Raw genomic sequence first — 25218 nt, 5'->3', positions numbered from 1 at the left:
AAGCATGCCGTCTTTCAATGGATTCTGTCCGGTCCCCATTTTATGATCCCATTGATTAGTTGGGATTCCAGAATTGCTAAGCACATTGTGTTATCCTTACAAGGTTCTCATGTTTTGTTTAAAAAGAAGAACAAGTTAAAAATCAGGAGAAGTCTAGCAGAACCTACGCAAATTTATATATTTCATTAAAAGTCAAACACTTTCATAATCTACAGCTCACTTCATCAGATCTGTGGAGTAGGTAAACTGACCTAGCAATTAGAAGAGGTGGGGAAAAGTGGGGGAGACAGGATGGCTGTGAAGATGTAGGTGACATGTGAAACAGATTACAGGTATTTGTGTAATCCATTTGTTAAAATCCATTATGTTTGTTGAGATCTTTCAAGATAGGCAAAAATGTTGAATGTATGTGTTAGCAGTCTCTCACTCAATTGTCCAATCAACCTTGAGATTTGTAATAGAGTGTCCTGGGAGCTTCAAATGCTCTCATATTTTGCAGGCTATCTATGGGGTCATCTCCCCTAACATTATCTGATTTTCCTAGGGTGGCATTTTCCAGGTCCCTTCCTTCAAATGTAGACACCTTGTAGGAGAAGAACAGGTGGAGTTGAGGGGTGGAATTAAGCATGTTAACCAGCCTAGAATCATTACATTGCCACAAATGGTCTAAGCCCAACCCCTCTTGAATTCCTTTGATCTTTATATGTTATATTATATAGTATAAATAATAAATAAATAGTCCATGTTTTGAGTCATGATTTCAAACTTGTAGCCATTAATTGTTTTACATAAAATATGATCTGTTTGTTCTATGTAAAATCTAGAAGGGCATTATTGATAGATGTTCCTGTGCATCGTATTAACAGCAGTCCATGTGAAGTTGCCCCTGATTTTGCATATGCAATTGTTGGGGATGTGTGATGGTGTTGTTTTTGTAAATGCAGGGGCAAAGTAGACATTTCAGTTAGTTGTAGGAACTGGTCCTGTTGTTTCTAGAACTTATCAGGATATCCTTTGGGGTTTTTTTTAGCAGTTCTGGAATCTATTGGCACTTTATGTACTGTGTGGATAGTATACATTGGCTATGTATGGTTCAGCTCATATCAGTCTTCCCAAATGGTTGCAAAATCCACTGCAGCAATACTGGTTAAGGAATTCTGAAAGTTATAGTCTTTGTACATCTGGAAAATGTCTGATTGTGGAAGGATGGTATATAGGATGAATTTTGTCTGACATACAGTATATACCATTTTCTTTACTTACCGAATTCTCAATGTTTTTCTCTGTTTTGTTTGTGTGCTGTTCATGGTTACAGCCCTGAGATTTTGTTACATTTTTTTAAAGGCATTAATTATACAACTGAGCAAATATAAATGGAACATAGGCATGAAGATAAATATTGTATGTAATGAGTGTGTGTGTTAAAATAATTTGATTTTGTGTTTCTTTCCTTTTCAACATTTCTTATGTATCCAATGTGAAGCCTTCAGCTGGAAGGAAGTGAAATCCTTCTAGGTCCAGAAGTGACTTGTGGACCTATAGAACTGATGGTCTCTACTCCATTTGCCTTGACAATCCCACATTGTGCAGATGTGAACTCTGAGCATTGGAATATTCATTTGAAAAAAAGAAAGCATCTAGGCAAATGGGAGGTAAGCAAAATTACTGTCAGAAATAGATGAAGCTGATAAAAATTAGAAGAGTTGAAGACCATTGCTAAGATGTTAGTGATACTTAACAGTGAAAGCAAGAATATTCACCCATGTATTTGGAGGCTAGAGTCAACCTTGAGATAGACAGTATATAAACATAATTGGATAGATAGAAAGATAGATGATAGGAAGAGAGAGACACAGAGAGAGAGGGAGACAGAGAGAAAGAGAGAGAGAGAAGAGAAGAGAAGAGAAGAGAAGAGAAGAGAAGAGAAGAGAAGAGAAGAGAAGAGGAGAGAGATTTTAGTTTGGGAGTTTCCATTTCCAAATATAACCTTAGAATAGTTTGCTCTGATGACTAAACAGTCTTCAATGTAAACACTTATTTATCAGTATTTTCATCAACACATATCAAGATTTGGCGAGCAGGCTATTCAAGACCATATGCAACCCCCAACTTCCTGTTTGAGGGATCCTAAAAATTCCTCTAATTGCAATTACCCATGATAAACAACATAGTGCTGTGACATGTTATCGAAACAGAAGTATAGAGATAGGAAAAGAGCAGGTAGAGCTGGGAAGTGCAGAGTTAAGCGAGTCATCAGTCTAGAGTCATTACATTGCCACAAACGATCCAAGCCCAAGCCCCTTAAATTCCACTGATCCTTATTTGGTGCCAATTTAGTTTTAGTTGACTGAATTCTTGTGTACAGGCTTGAGCAATAAATCTTCTGAACTGGAACATGTGTGTAAGATCCTGATCCTTCATGCCTGACATTAAACACTAACATTAATTTGAAGGAGTTTAAAACTAAATAGACATCACAAACCCCCAACTCGGAGAAAAGGGAAAAACTCTAACTCAACCAAGTGCAGTTCTTTACCTGCAAATACTTTTTTCGGAACCCCTGACCAAGAAAATAGTCTACCTATAGTGTATAGAGTAAGTCTGTTCCAAGTTATTATTTTTCTCCATACAAAAACAAAACAAAACAAAACCTGCAAGCAGAAGTTGTATGGAACCTGTTTTAATGTAATTCATTTTCTGTCAAGTCACTTTTGCTTTTCTTCTTTCTGGGCTTAATGTTCTGATGCATCCAGGAAGTGATGTCTGTAGAGGAAGAAACCACTTCTTGTTACTGCCTCTTGGACCCATATGCTTGTCATATCCTTTTGGACTCCTTTGGAACTTATGCTCTCTTTGGAGAGCCACTCTCTGATTGTTCTGTTAAAGAACTGAAAGTAGCCGTCTTTGGCTGTATGTCCTGCAACTCTCTGGATTACAGCCTAAGAGTGTACTGTGTTGACAACACTCCCTGGGCGTTTCAGGTAAGATGGCCAAACCATTCTTGGCCTTTCCAGATGTTTAACGTAAGGTGGGCAATTAACTTTCCCAAAGGGCCACATAAGGAATTGAGACTGTTGTGGAGGGCCAAACCAGTGGTGGGATTCAAATATGTGAACAACTGGCTCTCTATGTGGATGCCGCTTTGGGAAGTCCATTCAGAGTTTGGGCAACAAAAAATTAGCTACCGGTTCTGCCGAACTGATGCAAACTGTCTGAATCCTACCACTGAGCCAAACCAATGTAACCTGATACGATGTCCTCAAATTTCATCAACTCAACTCCTCAGGCTGCTCCAGGTGAGGGACGAGCACTGCGTAGGCATCTCATCCTCTTTGGCCACCTGGCTGAAGGAGCACATGGTAACTGCACAGAGACAGACCTGAATCAGCCTTCTGCCCTTTTGCAGCATGTTTATTTATATTTGATTTCTAATTTCCAATTGTCCTCACATGAGCTGGACAGGGACAATCAAAGGGCCAGATGTATTCCAGGGGCTGTAAAATGCACAGGGTTTTTTTGGGGGGGGGGTAAGGGGGTATGCTCTATCCAGAATGCACTGGAGTTGGGTGGCTATAGTAAATTTAAATAATAAACAAACAATAACAATAAAATGTGCTTGCATTTCTTTTCTGTGCCCAGAGATACAGGGAAAGGGAGCGGAATTGTGCAGACATTCTAGAGTGCAGAGAAGGTTTAAATCAGTGGTTCTCAACCTGTGGGTCGGGACCCCATTTGGGGTTGAACGACCATTTCACGGGGGTCGCCAAACAACGCAGTCCACCATTTTTTCCCCCTTTTCCTTAGCTGTGCTACTCCCTTTTATTCTATTGACTTTTGAAAGCCAGTAGAATAGACTCTCTTGAATAGAGTCTAATTCTATTGGCTTTCAAAAGCCAATAGGAATTGTCCAGGCTGTCTCTGCCCTGCTGAGCCCGCCAAAAGTCCCATTCTGCAAACGGTGCTGCACCAGTTGAGTAGTCCTCGACTTACGACCAGTTGAGTAGTCCTCGACTTACGACCGGTTGGGGGTCGCGGCATTAAAAAGGTTGAGAACCACTGGTTTAAATAGTCTGTCAAGACAAGCCCAGTTGTAAGGACCAATTACAAGCAATAGTTAAAATCTAACTTTGCCCTCTGAAACAAAAATAAAATAAAGGTGCCAGCCAGATAGTAAAGATCGGGGATGCAGAAAACTGTATATGGCTGGCTCTTTTCTTCTCAAAGTCTGCCTGAAACCTCAGGGGGCTTATTCAGAACAAAAGAAGCTTGATGCAATATGTTAAGTGTGTCCTCCACACCTGGTCATATGCCATAAAAGATGGCCTGCCAGATCTTTTCCCTTTTTCTTTTTTTTTTTTTCCACAAAGAAGTGGAAGGATTACAGAAAGTTCCAGATAACTGAACACGATGTGGAGCTCGGTCCTAACAGACATTTCTCCCAGCAAGAAGCTTTTTCCCTGGGTAAATGGAGGGATTCAGAGCCAGATGTAGTTCTAGCCGAGCAAACGCGATGCAGTCCAGTGCACGGTTTTCATATTTTAATTCTGGTGTTGTTGTGGTTTTTTTTTCCCAAGCTCTTGCTTACAGCTCTTCTGTATTCGATCAGGAGTAATGAGCTCTGAGTATTCGACGAGGCATCTGGATGCCAAAAGCTTGGAATGATTCATGCACAAAATAAAGAGACTGCTAAACAATAGAATCCATAGAATTTCCAAGCTTGAAAAGAAAGAAAAACCTAGCAGACATTCTCCAAGTTCCCAATTGGCAAAGTCCTTAGAAACATCCACAAGCTGCAGAAAGCAAATATTTGATAATCTATCTCCAGTAGTTTCCTTACCCAGGGAAGACAATGCACTGAAGAATTAAACATCAAACGATCTCACGAAATTAAATCCATACAATAATGTATGCAATCTTGTTTAACAACTGATTTATTGAAAGCAGAGGCTGAAGTTCTGATCCGGAGAGAATAACCTCCTGGGTCAGATAGATTGGGCAGTCATGCTGTCTTTCGTTCTCTGCAGATGGAATGGAACATCTTGCTGTGGTCAACTTGCTGTGGCCAATTCACTGTAGCCAACTCGCCATGGCCAACTCACTGTGAGACAACTCGCCGTGGAGCAACTTGCTGTGGGACAGCTCAACAATTCCAATTGAATTATTTAAAATAATTTAAAAAGAATATTTTAATTTTTGTCATTCACGTTTCATTTTGTCCCTCCTTTGTCATCTTTTCTTTCATGATTTTATTGGACTATTTCTTTGATATTAGTGTAAATCGTATCTTGCAACAAGTTGTCCCACGGTGAGTTGGCCAAGGTGAATTGACTGCAGCAAGTTGGTTGTGGCAAGATGACCTTGGAGAGTTGGCCATGGAGAGTTGGCGGTGGAGAGTTGGCCATGGAGAGTTGGCGGTGGAGAATTGGCCATGAAGAGTTGGCCATGGAGAGCTGAATTGAGGTTCCCTGCTTTAAGGCCACAAAGCCTCTTTTCTTGCATCCTCTGAAACTGAAATTCTCAAACCTTTGTGATTTAATTTTCTGCTACTTTGAGATGAGATACACACAAAAGCTATACACAACAACTGAAAAAGAGACATAATTTGAAATGAGCAATAGCATCTCTGAAACATCTCTCTCTCTCTCTCTCTCTCTCTCTCTCTCTCTCTCTTCCTCTCCTCTCCTTTCTCCTCTCCTTTCTCTCCTCTCTCTCTCTTCCTCTCCTCTCCTTTCTCCTCTCCTTTCTCTCCTCTCTCTCTCTTGCAGGACATGGATAGTTGGATTGATCCATGGGAGCTTTTCTTTTAGAATAACACCTTAGCAAAATTCTAGTTCTCATCCCATCATCTTCAGCATGGAGGGAAATTTTTCAACATTTAGCCTACAATATATTTGTTTTCTGTTCTCCATTGTTGCAGGATGTGATTTCAGGTGAAAGACACCAGGGAGGACAATTGCTGGAAGAACCAAAACTGCTGCATTTCAAAGGGAATACCTTCAGCCTTCAGATCTCTGTTCTTGATATTCCCCCTTTTCTCTGGAGAATTAAACCATTCACAGCATGTCAGGTATTTGCATAGGAAGACTAATATGTGTGCAGAATGGATGAGTATATTTTCCATTTTTAATAACCAAGCAATTTCAAATCTCCAAGGCATATGACTTTGTGAGGTTCATTGCTTCTCTTAACACAGTCCAGAAAATTCTGGATTAAATGTATAGTAATATGTTGGTTATCTATGGACAAGCCACATTTCCAGAATGATGATGATGATGATGATGATATTATTATTATTAAAAATTTAAGGCTTTTAAACAATGAAATAGATTCTGTACTTTTACCTCTCCCATTTCCAAAATGTCCAAAAAACATTATAAATTTATGAAAGATTTGGGGAACATAGTTTCAGATCATTTTGACTAGAATATTGGGTAGTCTACAGTAAGAACATTTGGAATAAATAAAATATTTATGATCAAGTTCCAGTTCAGTAGAAGTAGAGATTTGGGCATTCAACTGATTAAAATAAAAGATTTTGTCAAATATTATCAGGTCAACCAACAGATGATGTCATCTTGGCTGACCTTGAAAATAAGCTAGGTCAGTTACGGTTAATAATTGGTTAGTGGAGCTGGAACCCTCCAATCCTTTGCTTCAGAATGGGGTCAGGGTGACTGAATGGAGCTGTGCTAGATGGCCTTCCTGATGCCTATGTGGACATTGCAGCAGATGTTTTCTTTTTGCACCCTGATAGAGAAACTTCTGCATTGAACTATCAACTTTCTGAGTGGTAGGTGAGCATTTTCACCTCTAGGTCACTGCTCCACTCGGCTGTAAAATAGATTAAGAAGTTGGGGAAAAAAAAATAATTGAAGTTAATAGTAAACAACTTCTTGACTTTTTTCTAATAATGGCATTCTGCATTTAAGTCCAGTTTTGGCTTGAGGTAGCTTTTAAATTCCTATCATTAAAAGAGCGAAAATAAAACATAATAATTAAGCTGCAAGAGATTTGACACTAAGGGATTAATTATATTTAAAAATTAATACGCTACTGTGAAATAATAACATTCAGTTTTCAAACAGTAGATTGTAACTTTTAACTATATTAGAATAAATCATTAACAACCTGGTTTGGGGGGGTTTATCTTAGGACAGTGCAAAGGAAACTGATTATAAAAAGTAATCTAAAAGATTTTACCTGGCTCAGCATTATCCATGGCTTCTATTTTATATATATTTCCTTCAACAACATAATACTCAGCTTTAACAACTCAGCTTCCCTTTCTCTTCTTTTCCTCCCATCTGCAAAAAAAGATATATTTTTTAAAGAGAAAACTAATTACACTTCCGCTTTATTTATTTATTTATTTATTTATTTATGAGACTTATATACCGCTTTAAGTGCAAGCACTCTCTAAGCGGTGTACACCAGTAAGCAATGTATATATATATTTACATTGCCCCCAACAATCTGGGTCCTCATTTTACCTACCCCGGAAGGATGGAAGGCTGAGTCAACCTTGAGCCAGTGAGATTTGAACCGCTGACCTGCTGAACACAGTCAGCTAAAGTGGCCTGCAGTACTGCATTCTGACTGCTGCGCCACCTCGGCTCTTTATAATGTTTCTATCTTATTTTTTTAGTTACAATTTATAATGTTGCTTTTATTGTTTTCTTTATCACAATTAGTATCTTGGTCTTACTTTCTGAAACAGGTTCTAAACGCAAGGCTTTACTTAAGAGCTATTGTGTGTGTTTGCAGGAGAGGGTGTGTTTTAATGAATCAGTGGTTTGGAAGGAAGCTCATAAGTTATATATTGTTGTTTGCTTCCTTTTGCTGTGTATGCTACAATTGTTTTATTGATGTTTTGTTTTATTTACAATTCCGGAGACTTCCTCTATAATGTCAGAGGAAGAGTTGATTGTGTTGATTTTAGCTTAGCATAGGGCAGTTTGACTTGAAAGGTCCATGAGACGGAAAGAAGCACAACCTTTTTGCGTTGTTTCCTTCATGCAACTTCATGACACAAGTCTTTTCTTCCCCACTTCAGTTAACTTCCACATTCTGGATAGAGAGGACCTTTGGTTTGAAAGAGGGTTTCAAAAGATGAAGAAGAAGACATTTTGTTTCTCATCCAAGAAGCTTCATAGGTTCTAACTGGATTGGGGGGGGGGAATGGAAGGATCATATTTCTTTGCAGTCATCTAGCACTCTCTCTGAGAGCTGTTGAGGCCACTTGGGGATTTATCTGTGTCTTCAAGGTCACCTGAATCAGAGCACAAAGGGGTGTGGAATCTTCTTTGAAGATGGCAAGAGCCATTTATGTTAGAATTGAACAACCCTCCCTCCACAGAGGGGGAGAAATATGACATAACCTATCTCCTGTTTATAGCACAATTCAAAGAAGATTCCACACCCACTTGCACTCTGATTCAAGTGACCCTGAGGGTATGGATGAACTCCCAAGTGGCCTCAACATCTATCAGAGAGAGTGCTAGATCAGGGCTTTTCAACCTTTTTACCCATTGTACCACTTTTAGGATATGGCAACATCCCAGTACCACCAGCAAGGTGTGAAAAACTTGATGACCAAAGAAAAAAAAGTGATAAAGTACAGGTGGTCCTCGACTTACAACAATTCGCTTAGTGACTGTTTGAAGTTACAATGGCACTGAAAAAAGTGCCTCCCAAGCCACAGCCGAGCAAGACACCTGCCTGCCCGCTCGGTGGCACTCTTCCTCCTGTCTGAGGTTTTCATTGTTGTGAGCATTTCTGTTGAGGATTGGCAGCAGGGGTGGGGTGGGGGGTGTTTGGTTTTTATTCCCCCCGTCTGTTGGGTGGTTGCAGCAAGTTTTGGTCAATTCACATGACCCTGGGACACTGACCATCATAAATATGAATCAGTTGCCAAGCATCTGAATGTAAATCACAAGACCCTGGAGATGTTGCAACATTCCAGCTGATCGGTGCTTCTTCTGGGCTCAGCAGAAGCATCAGGATCCGTGCCGCTTTCCAGCTGATTGGTGCTTCTTCAGGGCTCATCAGAAGCACCAGGATCAGCGCCAAGCTCCAGCTGGAAAGCGGCACTGATCCTGGTGCTTCTGCTGAGCCCTGACAGCCCTGCAGCTCCAGCCATCTCTCTCTCAGACTTGTGCGGTGCTGCCACCGGTTCAGCTCATTCCCCTCCCCTGCTACCACTTTTCTAGGATGGTCGCGTACCACCTGCCAGCTGCCAATGTACCACAGGTGGTACCCGTGCCACTGGTTGAAAAGCCCTTTGCTAGATGACTGCAAAGAAGTATGATCCTTCCATTCCTCCCCTCAACCTATCAGAACTATCCCTTCCATCCCTCTCACCATCCAATCAGAACTGATGTAGCTTCTTGGATAGAAACAAAATGTCTTCTTCCTCAAGGAAAAACTTAAGCCAATTGTCTTTCGAAAAAGCACCTTTGAGACAACCATGAACTGGATGATTGAGAATCTCCATAGACAGGTACTGAAGTTGGGAGGGAGCCAAAATGGTATAGTAGGTTAAGGTGTTGGACTAGGAGTTGAAAGTCTGGGCTTCTTTTCTCCCTTACATACATCTCTGTTACTTTAGGCCACTCTCCCAGCATAGACTGGAAAGCTGAAAGCCATCTATCTACCAACCCACACTGATCCAGATTGGTAGATTACAGTCCACAATGTTCAGTGAAGAGTTTTTCATCGTAGCGGATTGATTGATAATGATGTTATTGATTCAAGATGGATAGTTTGGCACCTGAACCAACCAAGACCCTGGGATCTTTATCATTAAAACCTTCTTTTATCAAGTTTCCATTATTTGTTATTTCGTGCCCATGCGATTTAATGTGTCAGTTATGACCTGTCTGTCTTCCTGCTTGACTGACTTTAACATGAAAAATCTGGCATGCTATGAAGAAAACAGTTAGTTCCAACATTGATTTAAAGAATGTCTCAAGGATCCACATAGCTTACAGAAGTCAATTTGGGTGGCGAGGGGAATATAGTGAGCAGTTTCATCCCAGTGCTTCATTGGAAAAGGGATCTATCTTCCTTGGGAAAAAGCAGCAAAATAAGTTGAGGGATGTTCAACCTTAGCAACTTCAATTCCCAGAATTCCCTAGCCAGCCTTGGTAAAAGTTGCCAAGATTGGACATCCCTAGTGTAGAGCAGCGGCCCCAACCTTTTGGGCACTTGGGACCGGTTTCGTGGAGAGAGGTTTTTCCGTGGACCGAAGAGGGTGTGGTTTCGCATGCTGCCTGCATTCCCTCGGATGGGGCTTCGCTTGTTTGTGCAGCCTGGTTTCTGGCATGCCACAGCCCAGTGCCAGTCCACACACCGGAGGTTGGGGACCCCTGGTATAGAGCATCTGGGAAAAGACAGGATAAAGAGGACAGATTGAGAAGCATTTCCTCAGCCTTCTTTCTCATCATTCATGCTTGTCAACCAGGCACTGCATTATGTCTACCAATAAGGGATTTTTCAAGACCTACAATAGTGGCTCGTTGGTAAAAGTATACAGAGCAATGCTCTTAAATTGCCTACTGTATTATAGTTTAAAAATTCAAAACCCACCACTCACTTAAACTACGGTAGCTTCCTAATACCTTGCCTTGTTTAGCCATCCTTATCCACAGGTAATCTCTTATTCCTTCAAAGCAAATGTTTATTGCAAAGCCTCTTGGTTTAGCACTTATCATTATGGTTTGTTGCCCAGTCAGACAGATGTTCAGATGGAATTGACATTTTTATTCACCTATCGAGTCCTTCTCAAGGATCTGAGATAGGCAGATGCTGAAGATTGATGGTGTCATTGCAGGATGTAAGCGGTTCTGAGTAAAACTGCCTTTTGCAATTGACTGATGGCGAATTTGTCAATGCCGATGGTGTTCAAGTGGTGCTCCAGTTATTTTGGGATTGCACCCAAGATGCCTATTACTATTGTTACTACTTTTGCTGTCTTTTGCCACAGTTGTTGTATTTCTACTTGCGTGCCTTTGCATTTTGTTATCTTCTCCAGTTCTTTCTCTGCATTAATCTTTTGTTTGGTCAGTTTTCAAGCCACTTCCATCCTGTCCCTTCTTTTCTAGGAAGTTCCTTTTTCTCGTGTGTGGCGCAACAACAAGCAGCCACTTCACTGTGCCTTTTCCCTGGAGCGCTACACTCCTGCCACCACACAACTCTCATGCAAAATCTGTGTCAGACAAGTCAAAGGCCATGAACAGATCCTACAGATCCAGACATCAATTCTAGAGGCAAGTTCTTCCTTCCATAGTCATATCACTATCCTCCTTGGATGCTTTGTTTGTGCAAAAAGTGTTCACAGAGTATGATTATATGTATATTTATATGAGTTGCATGGGTAATGCACCTAAAAATCAGGCAGGCTTTCAATTGCACTGTTGTGGTTGCCAACTTCTTTGAATATATGTATGGTAATATATACCTGAGTTTTAGGTGCATCACCCACACATCTCATATAAAAGTCTGAAGCAAAAGTTGAACAATTTATCATTAATATGAATAAAGGACTGTGTGATTCTTGGAAAGTTGTTAGCAAGGAAGAACTAAATTGAGTGATAAACTAATTAATCAGACAGATGTGAGAACAGGCATAGGCAAAAGAAGAATATGAATTGCTAATCAGGAAACACACAATTCTATTCCCCGTTGTCCACCCAACACCCCTAAAAAGAAGTTAACAAATCTTTGGCTATTTATGGAGTGAAGTACTCAGATAAGCAAGAGGAAGAATCATTTTATAAATATGCGAATTACATTTTCATCATAATCAGATTAATTTGCTTTCTGGGAGGGAACAATAATTTGGCAGTCCTGATTACAGGTGAAAGAAAGCTACATTGCAAGATGTGATACACTATCTATTAAAAAAAGGATGTTGATATTACAAATGGCTTTAAAAAAAAAAGGATAATCATAACTGGGCTGTAAACATCCAGAAGGCCACTAGATAGTAGCCAAGTATTAAAATTTACTATATTTGTTTTCTGACATCTAGTGGTTCTTTTGAATTTTTGCAGCCCAGTGATGGTAGCCCTATTTTAATTCTTATTTTCAAAATACAAATACAAGACAAAGTGAATTCAGAAATATATGGGGGGAAATGAGCTCAGTCCTTCCATTTATCACCGTGAGTGCATTTCATTGGTTTGTTTGTTTGATAAAGCAGGTAGCAGAAACTTATCTTCAAGGAGCAGAGTACCAAATCTGTTGCATATTTAATTTAAAACAATCTGGAAATATGATGTACTCGCAGCTTTCCTATTGCTTTGCATTGCTGTTTTTTGAGATGAGCCATAAATGTTATATGAAAAGACTTGTAGAAATATTCCCATGAAATATTTAGCCTACCCTAGCACCAAGACATTGCAGATAAAGAGCAAAATATCCCGATACAGAAAATATGGAGAAAGTGATATGGGGGAAACATATAGAAGTATGTGTGTGTGGGGGGTAGTTTGTTACCCATATAGCTTATGGTCTCAAGTATTTCATGGGAAAATGAAAAAAAAAAGCTGGGAAACAGGCAAATAATGAATTAGAGCAGTGATGGCGAACCTTTTAGAGACCGAGTGCCCCAAAACAGCCCCGCTCCCATTCCACCCCCTGCTCCGCCCCTGCTCCGCCCCATCCCATCCCCTACCCCACCTGCCTGCAGGGCCACTCACCGCCTCCAGGACCCACTGCAGATCACCCAGGCAGCCCAGCAGCACCATGGCGGCCATGCCCTCTGCCCGCGCCCCGCAGCATCAACTGGATGGGGCATGAGGGCAGAGTCTTGTCTACACTGCCTGGCTGCCATGTCCTTGGCTGTGCTGCTCCGCGTGGGCCACGCTCGGGGGAGACTCTCCTCCAGGGGGGCTGCTGGTGAAGAGGGGGTCACAGGGGAGGCAAGGCTGGGGCAACGGCACGTGTGCCCATAGAGAGGGCTCCAAATGCCGCCTCTGGCATGCGTGCCACAGGTTCGCCACCACTGAACTAGAGACGTAGAAAACTGCTTTAAATCACATCCTCTTGCAAAAGACGACTATAGATCTGTGCTAGCAGGTCTGCTTTTGCTTGAAGAAAATACCATAGCCAATCCCTTCAAGTCAAGGTATGAGTAGAAAAAAAAAAAATAAAACCTAGTAAAAATCAAGAGTACTCAACAAAATGCAGCAAGAATTGGATTTATTTACTTACCTACTTATTTATTTATTTATTTATATGGTAAGTCAACCAAATGCATTCTTTTTTCCCCACAGTGAAAATAAGGGGGTGGACCATTTTTCATTGCAGAGCCTGGGAAATTCATACCTTTATTTATTTATTTATTTATTTATTTATTTATTTCCATGCAGAATGAAAGAGGAACAATCACTTTTTTTTCGCACGATGACAACTTTCCTGTTCAGATGGGCCCACAAGCCTTTAAGATACCTTACTCTATCAGGCAGAGAATATGTGCAACTTTTGACACTCCCAGTGCCAAAGGCAAAGACTGGCAAATGTTAGCACAAAAAAATAGCATCAACAGGTAAGCCAAAGCAATTGCAAAAAGCCATCAAATAACGGTTAAAGTAGTGCAGGAATGTTCTAAATCAAAGGTGGGGAACTATGATCCCTTTATGACTTGTGGACTTCAACTCCCAGAATTTCTAAGCCAGCATGGAATGGCTCAGGAATTCTGGGAATTGAGGTCTACAAGTCATAAAAGGGCCACCCATTTTTTAAAGGGGTGGGGCTTAGATTGCATGGTTTTGAGTCCCATGTTGACTTTTCTTAACCCCCTTACATACATCCCTGAATTAGTGGCAGTATTCAGGGTTCCCAAATCCCTTCTTTCATATATGAAAGTAGCAAAAAAACTAACTTAGCAATGGAAATGTTGAGCTCAATTGGACTACTTAATGGTTGCAAGAATTGGTATGGCTGGTTTAATGAAGAGAAGGACAAGGGGGGACATGATAGCAGTGTTCCAATATCTCGGGGTGGCCACAAAGAAGAGGGAGTCAAGCTATTCTCCAAAGTGCCTGAAGGCAGGACAAGAAACAACGGATGGAAACTCACCAAAGATAGAAGCAATCTAGAACTAAGGAGAAATTTCTTGACAGTGAGAAAAATTAATCAGTGGAACAAAGTTATGGGTGTTCCAACACTGGAAGTTTTTAAGAAGAGATTGGACAACCACTTTTCTGTAATGGTATAGGGTTTCCTGGCTAAGCAGGATGATCTCCAAGGACCCTTCCAACTCTGTTATTCTGTATAATCTGCATTTCCATCTGCAGTTCACACCAATGCATTGAAGACTGTAGCACTATTGTTATCTCAGAAATCACAAGTGTATAATTTGTAATTCTTTTGTTCTGATGAATTGGATTTCCTATTGGGTTTCTACTAATGTTCCATATTTCAGGAATTCAAGGCCAGCATTCATCATCAGCAGAATCACATGCTTAGAATTCCTGGGATGCAGATACACTAGCTTTTATCACTGGCATTTTGTTTTATTTTGCTTTGTTTACTTTTATTTTCGCAGAACATTACCCCTTTTGTTCCATCAAACCACTTAGGCTCCTTGATGAAATGCTTGGATTCTCTCTTAAACTGCCTATTCTTCAATTGAGTTGAAGTTACTTCCTGTTTTTAGTGCACTTGCCTTAATCTAATGCCTAGTTTATTACTGGAAACAAATGGGCAAAATAACACATTCTGAAAAGAGCTGTGCTAATACTTTAATTAAGTAACCCTATTTAGTTTGCAACTGTGGTGTTGGAGAAGACTCATTAGAGACCCTTGGACTGGAAGGAGATCAATTCTGTCAATCCTAAAGGAAATCAACTTTAACTGGTCTTTGGAAGGACAGGTACTGAAGCTGAAGCTCAAATATTTTGGCCACCTAATCAGAAGACAGGACTCTTTGGAAAAGACCACAATGTTGGGAAAGATTGAAGGCAAAAGGAGAAGGGGAGAACAGAGGATAAGATGGTTAGATAATGTCACCAACGCAATGAACATGAATTTGGGCAAACTCTGGGACACAGTGGAGGACAGGAGAGCCTGGTGTGCTGTGGTCCATGAAGAGTCAGGCACAACTTAGTGACTAAATAGCAATTTACTTTGCAGTCCTGTACCCTTGCAACAATATTCCAGAATTTACAAGATTGACAAATTTCTTCTCTGAGATAGCAATAGCAATAACACTTAGAGTTATATACCGCTTCATAGTGCTTTACAGCTCTCTCTAAGTTGTGAGTCAGCATATTGTTCCCAACAATATGGGTGCTAATTTTACTGACCTCGGAAGGATGGAAGGCTGAGTCAGCCTTGAGCCTGTCAGGATCGAACTCCTGGCAGTGAGCAGAGTCAGTCTGCAATACTGCATTCTAACCACCGCACTACTATGGCTCAGATCTAATATCAAATGCTTCCCACTAACATCTAGGACTGGGATTCTCCAGGGGAGGAAATCCTGACTTTGAGAAACTCCCAGAGTGTTAGCAAGGAGGGTATTTGGTTCAAAACAGGAACCAAAAACCTTTCAGGGTCTTCTTTTTTTTTTAAAAAAAATGTAAATGTAAATCCTTCCCATTGTGCTGAAAAAAGCTATGAAAATGCATAGATGAATATGTGCACCTCTGTTTGGCTGCCTTCCTAGAACATACGTATCCAGGTTATTGAATTAACTTATTTTCTGTGTTTCTGTAACATGCTGAAGCAAAAACTAACCAAGCAAGCTTTGTTCAAACACAACTCCATCAGTAGTTAAATAGCCGAAGTTAAAACTAACCAAGCTTTTCATAGTAGGCAAACACAGCTCTTAGCTATATGAGAAGCTAAAGTATTAAGCTAATGTTAACTGTGTTTTGGAAAAACAGATCTGTCTTACAGGCATTTGATACCTTTACAATTCTGATTTTGGTAAAGATTGCTCTGCTACAATGAAAATGACTTTTAGCCAAATAGAATTGGAATGATGTACTGTATAATGAAAGAGATTAAATTGCGATGTTTCATGAAGACTCAAAGTTCCCTAAAAATAATTGAGAAAGATAACAAATGGTAAAGAATATTAGTGCAGAAATGTTGGTGTGCTTTTCAGCAAGAAGGCCAGAGATCTAGTCTCTTGTTCTGCTATCTGGATGCAACCCCCCCCCCAAGAGAAAATATAGAACAAAAAGTGTCGCAATTTTTGTTTGCTTTCTGATTGGGAGTCTCCCTCCAGATCAGAATGGGAAGGAGCATCAGGATAAGGAGATTGATCGCCAATAAGGCTCTCTCTCTCACCTATCACTCTCTCTCTCTGTCTCTCTCTCTCTCTCATCTCTCTATCATCTATCATATTTCTCTCTTTCTTTCTATCATCTGTCATCTATCATCTATGTGTCTATTTATCATCTATCTATCCATCTATCTACCATCTCTCTATCTCTCATTATCTACCATCTATCATCATCTACCATCTATCTATTTATCTATCTATCTATCTATCTATCTATCTATCTATCTATCTATCTATCTATCTATCTATCTTCTATTTATCAATTTAAGTCCTATCACAATCATAGACTCTTGGTGTCTCACGAAACATACAAGACAGTATAAAACATAAACAATGCAATGCTTAGAACCAATGCAATGCTTAGAACCTATGCAAACCCCTAAAAGAAATACATAACATCAAGCCCCAAATGTCTGGTATTTTCACTGCTACACCACTAAACCAAACTTAGTATTAAGCATCAAGCATTTTGCATTCTTATTTGAGGAATCTGTTTACATGAAGGAAAGCTTTGGAATTCCTTTCATTTCACAGCCGCCCATGTCCACCCCCCATGAGGTTTGTATTCATGATCCAGACTTGGTTTTTTTAACAGACTGTCTTTCTTGATGCCATCAAAAGCCAAACTGGGGGGGAAAAAAGAACCAAGAAAAAAACAATTCAGAAGGAATTATAGAATAGGTTTAAAGAATGATGTTGATGTTTGAGAACTTCACCTTAAAACAGTTGAACTAGGTAGAGATAGGTTGAATGAGAGATCTCATATAGGTTCTCCTACTCGAGCAGGGGGCTGGACTAGAAGACCTCCAAGGTCCCTTCTATTCTATTCTATTCTATTCTATTCTATTCTATTCTATTCTATTCTATTCTATTCTATTCTATTCTATTCTATTCCTTCTTCTTCTTCTTCCTTAGCAGTCCCCCATGACTATAAAATCCAAATCCTATACATATAAAATTATAAATAATATAACATAATTTTTTTTAAAAAAAACATATATTTGGTATCATAGCAATGAATGAAGAACAGAACAGAATAGAATAACAAGCACAAGTAAATGTGGCTTTGGTGTAAAAAGACTTGCCTTCAAAAATATGTACATTAAGAGAGTTTGCATTCAAAATATTCATGTGAACCTTTGCTGAATTTATAGTACAGAATTTGTAATACTTTTTTTTTTTTTTTTTGCATTTGTAGAGCCAAGCAGAACTTACAGTTGGCAAGATGAGAAAACTGGCAGATAGTGTTATCTATCCATATTTGTTTCCTTAGGGTCAATGGTCAAGATCATGCTAGGTAAGGGGGGGGGGAGATAGGAATGAAAACCAGGAAGGATTTTGTGTCTCCTCATTCCTTATCAGAAGTCATTAATCTTTGCATCTCACGCAACACAATCTGCAGTTCCAATCGCAACCATGTCCAGAAAGAACATTATCCCACTTTCTCTTTATCTCTGAGAAATGTGACTCCTGTTGTGTCCTCTGTATCTCTGCTGATATTGATGTACAGCATTGGAAACTATGCAAAGTCTACATTTTAGACTATGCATATTGCTTTCTTTTCTCTTTCTACCTGATCACATGCTCTTTTAAAAGGTACACCAAACATGTGCAGTCTTATGTTGAAAGGGCATAGCTTCTGATCGGAACGGCAAGTCTTTTGTTTAATTTTATTTTTTTTAACAATGGAAAAATATTACTGAATATTATTTCAATCATCCTTCCAATCCCATCTGTAAATATAAATCTGCTCCCCTTTACTATGGGTGAGAAACCACACATAAACAGAGAATTCTAAATGTAGATTATGAAGAATTTGCAAAAGAATTCGCAATATGCGAATAATTGATTAAATTATGTATGTATTAATGTATTGACTTGAATTGAAAAGCAAGAATATTTTGGAAATGACAGTGATTCTGATTGAAAATCATTCCACTAGGATGTCTTCAAACCTGGGCAGGTCCTCTGTAAAATATTTACTTTTTGATTAGTTCAACCCTTCAGTCATAAAATTAAGATTGCATTTTGCTAGGAATTATGAGATAAAGTTTCATACCTGTGGGCAGGTAAACTAATTTTTATCTCTAGCATCTCTCTGTTGCAACTGGAAGAGAAGGGAATTTCATATGTAAAAAGAAATGATGAAAACTAGGCAGTTAAGAAATAAACCACCTATGCTTCATTCTACTGTTCACATCAAGCAAAAATATTCCCAACTTGCTCCCACTGTCAGGCACAAGTAACCAGGAACAGAAGTTAAGTTCAGTGCCCTAAAACTTTATTACATGCTGCCTATACACATTAATCTGATCTACTAATGAGAAAGTTAGATACGAATGAATGGAATTCATGGGGGAGGCTGGACTTGAATCTCTTGTGGGAGCACAGCAACTCCAAACATATGATATGTTTGACCCCACCCTCAGGATCAGCTTGCTTATGTCCTACATCCATAACTAATATGCATAAATCAAACAGTAGCTGGATTAGACTGGATTAGATAGCATTTTATCCCAAATTCTATGTTTTGATTGAGGGAAGGCAAAGTTGTGCCTTTCCTTAACATCCACTTAATATGCCAATTTCATGCATGATGCCTTTAGATATCTACAATTTTATTTTAAGAAAATGCAAATCAAAATGCATCCCTGGATCTCAATATTACATATTTTCTAGATTTTATCAGGTTTATTGCTCAATCTGGATTTGGAGTGGGCATATCTATGCATTTTGTTTGTCTTCGGTTTCTTGATTTTCCTTACTGCTAATTCATTTCTATCCATTATTTTATGAAATCAACAAAGTAAAAATATGTTTTGAAAATGAATTATTTATGTTTACACCTGCTAATATACACTTTTTGAATATATGCTTCTTGGCATCAACATTTTCTGCAAGCAAATTTCCCCTACTACACATACTTTTGCTGGAACTTTTTTAATTGCAAGCCACATCCTATATTCTGAAAAGTATCACTTTTATTGCATATATATGTGTTCCAGTTCACATTTATAGAAGTGGGAGAGCACCAAACAATGCCAAGTAGATAGGAATAGTCAGTCAAATGAACTGCTTAATTTGAGCGGTGTTTATTTATTTTCTGTAGGGTAACTGAGCAATTTTCATTTTTATAAGTTTGTCTGTAAGTCAACCTCATAATGGATTTAAAGCATTCTTCCATGCCTTTTGTTCCAAAGTTCCTAAAATCCATTTAGAAAGATACTAGCCAGGATTATTTAGCTCACATTGCTATTCTCATTAAAACAGACAAGGATCACTGCCAATGAAACATACATTCTGGTTTATTTATGTATATCCACTTAAAATTTCAAGATGCCATGATGCGAGTTAGAGCTCAGAAGTGAACAATTTTTATTAAACTCTTCAATGTTTCATATATTATACAAATGCTATCATACGAGTTTGGAATATCCTAAATGATCTATGATAGAGTCAAGAGGATCCATCTCTTCCCCAATCACTCTCTGGCCAATCATCTTCCTATCTTGTGCATATCATTCTGTGAAGATCACAGATGGTTATGAGAAAACCTTCCCAATTGTAGCACCCAAGCATCTGTGAATCATTGTGAACTGTTGAAGTAGAAATCACTGCTAGGTTCCAACCTGGTCTGCTGAGGTCTCATAAAATAACACTTAGAAGGCAGCAACAATGGGTCAGGAGGGAAGTAGTTGGGTTTTGAACCCAGTTCATGACCTACAAGTCAAAATAATTCCTTCATTTTAACTAGTAGTAAGACTAGTTCCATGCAAGGCATTTAAACCGGTCAGTCCTAGGAGAGATCAACCCCGACTGCTCTTTAGAAGGCCAGATCCTGAAGTTGAAACTCAAATACTTTGGCCACCTAATGAGAAGGAAGGACTCACTGGAGAAGAGCCTAATGCTGGGAAAGATTGAGGGCAATAGAAGAAGGGGACGACAGAGAATGAGGTGGCTGGATGGAGTCACTGAAGCAATAGGCGTGAGCTTAAATGGTACAGGAAGGCCTGGAGGAACATTGTCCATGGGTCACGGTGGGTCGGACACGACTTTGAAACTAATAACAACAACAAGAAGAAGACTAGTTCCATAGCTCAGCTGACATCAAGCTGTGGAATAGGACATAAGCTTCTTACCTGCAAATTCATATATTTTAGGCATGTCTTAGATTCACAATAAAAGAATAATGTAATTGGCTTGAACTCTAACTCTCTCTCTCTCTCTCTCTCTCTCTCTCTCTCTCTGTGTGTGTGTGTGTGTGTGTGTGTGTGTGTGTGTGTCTTCTGTCTCCTATCTGCCATTTGCCAAAGCTAGAGGTAGTTTCTAGACCAGCTGTGTGCCTGGGCAAAAGTCTCTTTGGGCTTTGCCAAGAAAGTGGTGGGGAAGCAAAGAATATGTTCTGCAGCATGGCTAGCCAAAGCTTTTTGTGAGCCATGTTGGAGGATGTGTCTCTTGCCTCATCTGTCATTGTTTTGCAAAGAGTTTGAGGGAAACTATGCTGGAGAAGAGAAATAACAACATTCTCTACACATGGTGTTCCTGTTTCTATCTTTGGTAAGCAATCTAAAGAAAGTTCTTTTGAAGCAGCATTCACCAAAACTTGGCTAGGACTATTAGAGTATGTATAACACCTTCTAGTCACTTCAACCTTCGGTTTGATGGACAATTTGCTTCACAAAGCAGCTTCAGGCCTATGTGTTGCATGCACTCATCAAAACCAATCACCCCTTTAAAGAGTCTCAGCCATCAGGATATGAACTGTCCCTTGGTGGAATCCAGAAGGTCTCAGGTTCTTCTACAAAGATGGCAGCAAAAGTATAACTTCTCCAAATGTACATGCATGGATTATGTATGCACATTTAGTGGCTCGTATGTATGCAAATCTAGTTATACAAATACTTACTTGTTCCAAAACCTTGCTTAGATCATTTTCCCAAGGGAAATAACCCAAGTTAATTTGTAAAGAGGCAGCTTGAGAATAATGTGCATGCAAAAACTAGTTTGCTCTATCACAGCCATTGCAAACAAATAAACATTTCCATAATTTATGTGCACACATTTCAGCTGGTTTAAGTGACAAAAGGCAATAGAAAAAGGCAGAGTTAATGCTAATGCCTCCATAGAGCAGGAGTGCATGCCTTTCTTTCAGCCAAGAAGTGCACTTTTTAATTATTTTGGTCTCACAAGGTGTTCAAGGTTATACGGTGTCAACAGGTCCAAGAGGTTGGCAAATTGTGTACTTCCTCCTTTCTTAAAGAGCCAATGAATAGAACACAATAAACTTCTGTTAAGACTTATGGAGGCTCGATGCATTTGCACTGTTTTAGAGAGCAAAGTAATAATGCTTCCCTGAAGATCTATAATTTTGTAGCTGAGTTTGAGTGAAGATCTTTGGGTTGTCCAAGAGCCACAGATTATTTCCCTTTACAGGTTTTTATAGGAAGGCAAAAGGAGTTCCTGTCCCTAGCACTAAAGTGTTAGGAAGGTTATAATTAGGTTAAATGTAACCTGGTTGCCAATCCAGCATTATATTCCCATAGTGAGAACCAAAGGCCTCTGGGGAGGAGACATAACCCTATATGGTCTTCTTTGGAAAGTGATACTCTCATACAGTGGGGATGATACACAGCCCTTGCAATGTGACCATGCAGCTTTAATTATAAAGAAAGGGGCTTTGATTATTCAAGTTGTTTCCTATTCAGAATGATCATAAACAAAAGAATGAAGAGCCCTGGTGGTGTGGTGGTTAGAATGCAGTATTGCAGGCAAACTCTAACCTGGAGTTCCATCCTGACCAGCTCCAGGTTGATTCAGCCTTCCATCCTTCTGAGGTCAGTAAAATGAGAATCCAGATTGTTGAGTGCAACACGCTGACGTTGTAAACCACCCAGTGAGTGCTGTAAAGCAGTATGGAACAGTGTATTACCATGATAAAACATCAGGACTGCAAGAGAAGGTAGGGGAACTGGAAGCCATAAATGTTATGGTTTAGAGCAGGAGTAAAACACCATCAGGCTTTCAGATGTTGCATTCCAGCTTCCAGCACTCCATTCCTTTGCTTCAGTATCATTTTACTTTTTTTTTTTTTTTTTTTGCCAGCAATGCAGGTTAGGTTTGCCTTCATGCAAACTTCAGGCAGGAAGTCCTAGCAGACAGAAAAGCCCCTTCTTGCTAATCTCCAAAAGCATGGAGGCATTGGAAACACGATTATCAAATATATGAAAGAATCCATGAAGAATTCTGAGAGTGTTCAACAAGAACATCTAGGAAGAAATCTGTTAGTTGAATGGTGGCCATTATACCATCCTATATACAACAGAGCATGAAGGAAGAGATGGTCTCCTTCCTTGGAGGAAATCGTTTTCTTGAGCCTACATGCAAGAAGTAGATGTATTGGTTAGCCTCCCCACCTCACCCTATTATTCAGTTTGTCCCAAAACCAATAATGTTTGCAAAGTTAACAGATAGGGAGAGTAAAAGATGAACTGAGCTCAGAAAATTGAGGGTTGATCCAAGTTAGAATGGAACATATTAGAGGAGAAGAGGTCATTGAAATCAGTGCCAAAATTTGTGAGGATCTTTGCCTACAGGAGTTCAGTTTTCAATTTGCATCTTAGACTGCCTCTCTTCGTTTACTACTCTAACCTTTCTTTTTCGCCTTCTAGGAATTTGTCTTATTTTGCTACACACCACAGCCCCTCTGCAGTCATTTTGGACTTATGGGAAGCCAGACACCAGCATGATGGTGACTTAGACTCTCTAGCTTGTGCTCTGGAAGAAATAGGAAGGACACAATCCCAACTTTCTAACCTTACAGAAACTCAGATGGAGGAATCCAACTTCAGCTACAGCAGACAAAATGGACTTTAGCCATTGCTTTTCTTTCAGAGAGTCAAGAGCAAGCTTGCACTGGAATGGAGTTCCTCTTCACAGGGAAGAAGTCACACGTCCTGATTTCACCCCATGCATTTGCACCAACTTTCACTCGGTGGGTCACTCCTTCTGCCCTCAAGCCACGTCCCGTCTGGAGGAACAGAAGAAGCTGGTAAACCACAACTATTACACAGAGACTTTTCTATGCTGGACAAAAAGGAAAAAACACCCCCTCCACACACACATACACGCACTTTCATGTACACAAACAAATTCTATGCTTGTGTGCTAACAATCCTTGAGACACAAAGTGTGTATGAATACACAGTGCTTCAAACAAGAAAAGAAAATATGAAATTGTTGCAGATGCTTGGAATTGTCTTTGTGTGCGTGTGCGTGGAGCAAGGGGGAGTGTTTGAGTCGCTTGTTTTTTGTTTGTTTAGTCAACTTACAGGGTTAGTTTGTAACTTAAAAATAGGAAGCATGAAGTCCCTTTGATGAGTATGATCATCCGGGGGGGGCATAGGCAAGGATTTGAGGTTACGGCTGATACCAATGGTAGAGAATGCACAGAAATATATTGTTATGCTTTGGACTAATTTTGGGGGCTTAGAGCTAAGCAAAATGTTTCCTGAAATATATTTTAAAGCCTATTTCTGAAGGTTTTCTCTCTTTTTTATCCATTTGGATAAAAATGCTAGTTGCATAGTTTTCTTTAGAAATATTGTCCATTTTTAAAGGATAGAGGTTATGAACGTATACATTTTTTTTCAAAAAAAATGGCCTTGGGTGGATAGGGAAGAAGGAATAGTTTCCCAATGTGAGAAAAAACTGCAACATGGTCTCTTTTTACTAAATACGTCACTCTAACTGAGAAATTCAAGAGGTTATGCAAACAGAACTCTAAAAAAAATGTTATTGGTGATTTGTGTTTAGGTTACGTGGAAAGCAGCAATTTAAACCTTTACTTTTGCGAAAGAGGCATCTGATACTCCGCTTTAATTTCAAAATACTTGAGAATTTATTTCAAATTTGTCTTGATATGCTTTTTCGCTGATTTTATAAGTAATGGATGGACTCTGTTTGGTGGGGGGATTCAAATATGTGAAAAACCGGTTCTCGGTATGGATGCCTCTTCCATAAGTCCATTCTGGGCCTGGGCAACGAAAAATTCGCTACAGGTTCTGCCGAAGTGGTGCAAACTGGCTGAATCCCACCACTGGCTCTGTTACTGGGATTATGTTCTATGACATGTCTCTCTACAACCAGCCTCCTGAAAAAGATCCATGGTAGGATTTTTCTCCTGGCATTTTTCCTTGAGATTTCTTTCTTGTGTGTTGCCCAGGGTCTCATAGTTTGAGTTGGGTGGCCTTATACATCTCATATATGAAGTATAAAAAGTCAGGGAGGTTGCAGGCCTCTGAAAAGGTGATTGTATAATAAAGGATAGAGCAGTGGTGGCGAACTTATGGCACGGGTGCCAGAGGCGGCATTCAGAGCCCTCTCGGTGGGCACGCACACCGTCACCCCAGTCCTAGGCCTTCAGCTGGGTTTTATAAAACCTTTTCGCTTTAGGCCTCCGCTGCTGTGTACAAAAAAAAAAAAGGTTCAATCAATCTGTCAATTTCAACTTCTTGCGGGAAAAAAAAAGATCTTGCAAAGTTAGAATTGATTGATTGAACTTTTTAGTTCCACCCAGTCTGCCGTTACCATTGCACCCAGCCAATGGGCCACACCCACCCAGCACTCGACGATGCATAAGTGGGTTTTGGGTTGCAGTTTGGGCACTCAGTCTCTAAAAGGTTCTCCATCACTGGGATGCAGCCTTTGGTGGTCTCAGAACTGAGTAAATGAAAGAGCTCCATGTTCTAACTGTGAGAATATGTCTGAAATTCTCTTTTCCATTGAACACTTTATCTAAAGCCAATTCTCTTTCCTCAACGAGTGAGTACTAGTAGAAATAATGCAGGAGAATACACATATTTTCTTTTCTTTCTTTCTTTTTTTTCATTCTAAAAGCATTTGCTATAAAGATGGGGATATCCCTG

At 39.7% G+C, this 25218-nt stretch overlaps 1 protein-coding gene across 4 annotated transcripts in view; it reads left to right on the top strand.

The window, feature by feature from the left end:
- Positions 1-24678, top strand: part of UNC5D (unc-5 netrin receptor D) — a 290263-nt gene extending 265585 nt beyond the window's left edge. For 3 of the 4 annotated variants that reach the window (XM_039356590.1, XM_039356591.1, XM_039356589.1), the window contains 6 exons: positions 1484-1652; positions 2754-2981; positions 5918-6067; positions 11103-11267; positions 13374-13549; positions 22963-24678. In XM_039356590.1, coding sequence (XP_039212524.1) covers positions 1484-1652; positions 2754-2981; positions 5918-6067; positions 11103-11267; positions 13374-13549; positions 22963-23167 — 1093 coding nt within the window. In that variant the 3' untranslated portion in view covers positions 23168-24678. Of the gene's footprint in view, positions 1-1483; positions 1653-2753; positions 2982-5917; positions 6068-11102; positions 11268-13373; positions 13550-17492; positions 17592-22962 lie in introns of all 4 variants that reach the window. The other variant, XR_005558313.1, reaches the window with a different exon arrangement.
- The last annotated feature ends 540 nt before the right edge of the window (positions 24679-25218 follow it).

Source organism: Crotalus tigris, unplaced genomic scaffold (assembly GCF_016545835.1).
Source record: "Crotalus tigris isolate CLP2741 ecotype Arizona unplaced genomic scaffold, ASM1654583v1 scf7180000018825.4774228, whole genome shotgun sequence".
NCBI classification, from domain to species: Eukaryota; Metazoa; Chordata; class Lepidosauria; order Squamata; family Viperidae; genus Crotalus; species Crotalus tigris.
This window is presented reverse-complemented; position numbering and strand designations above follow the sequence as displayed.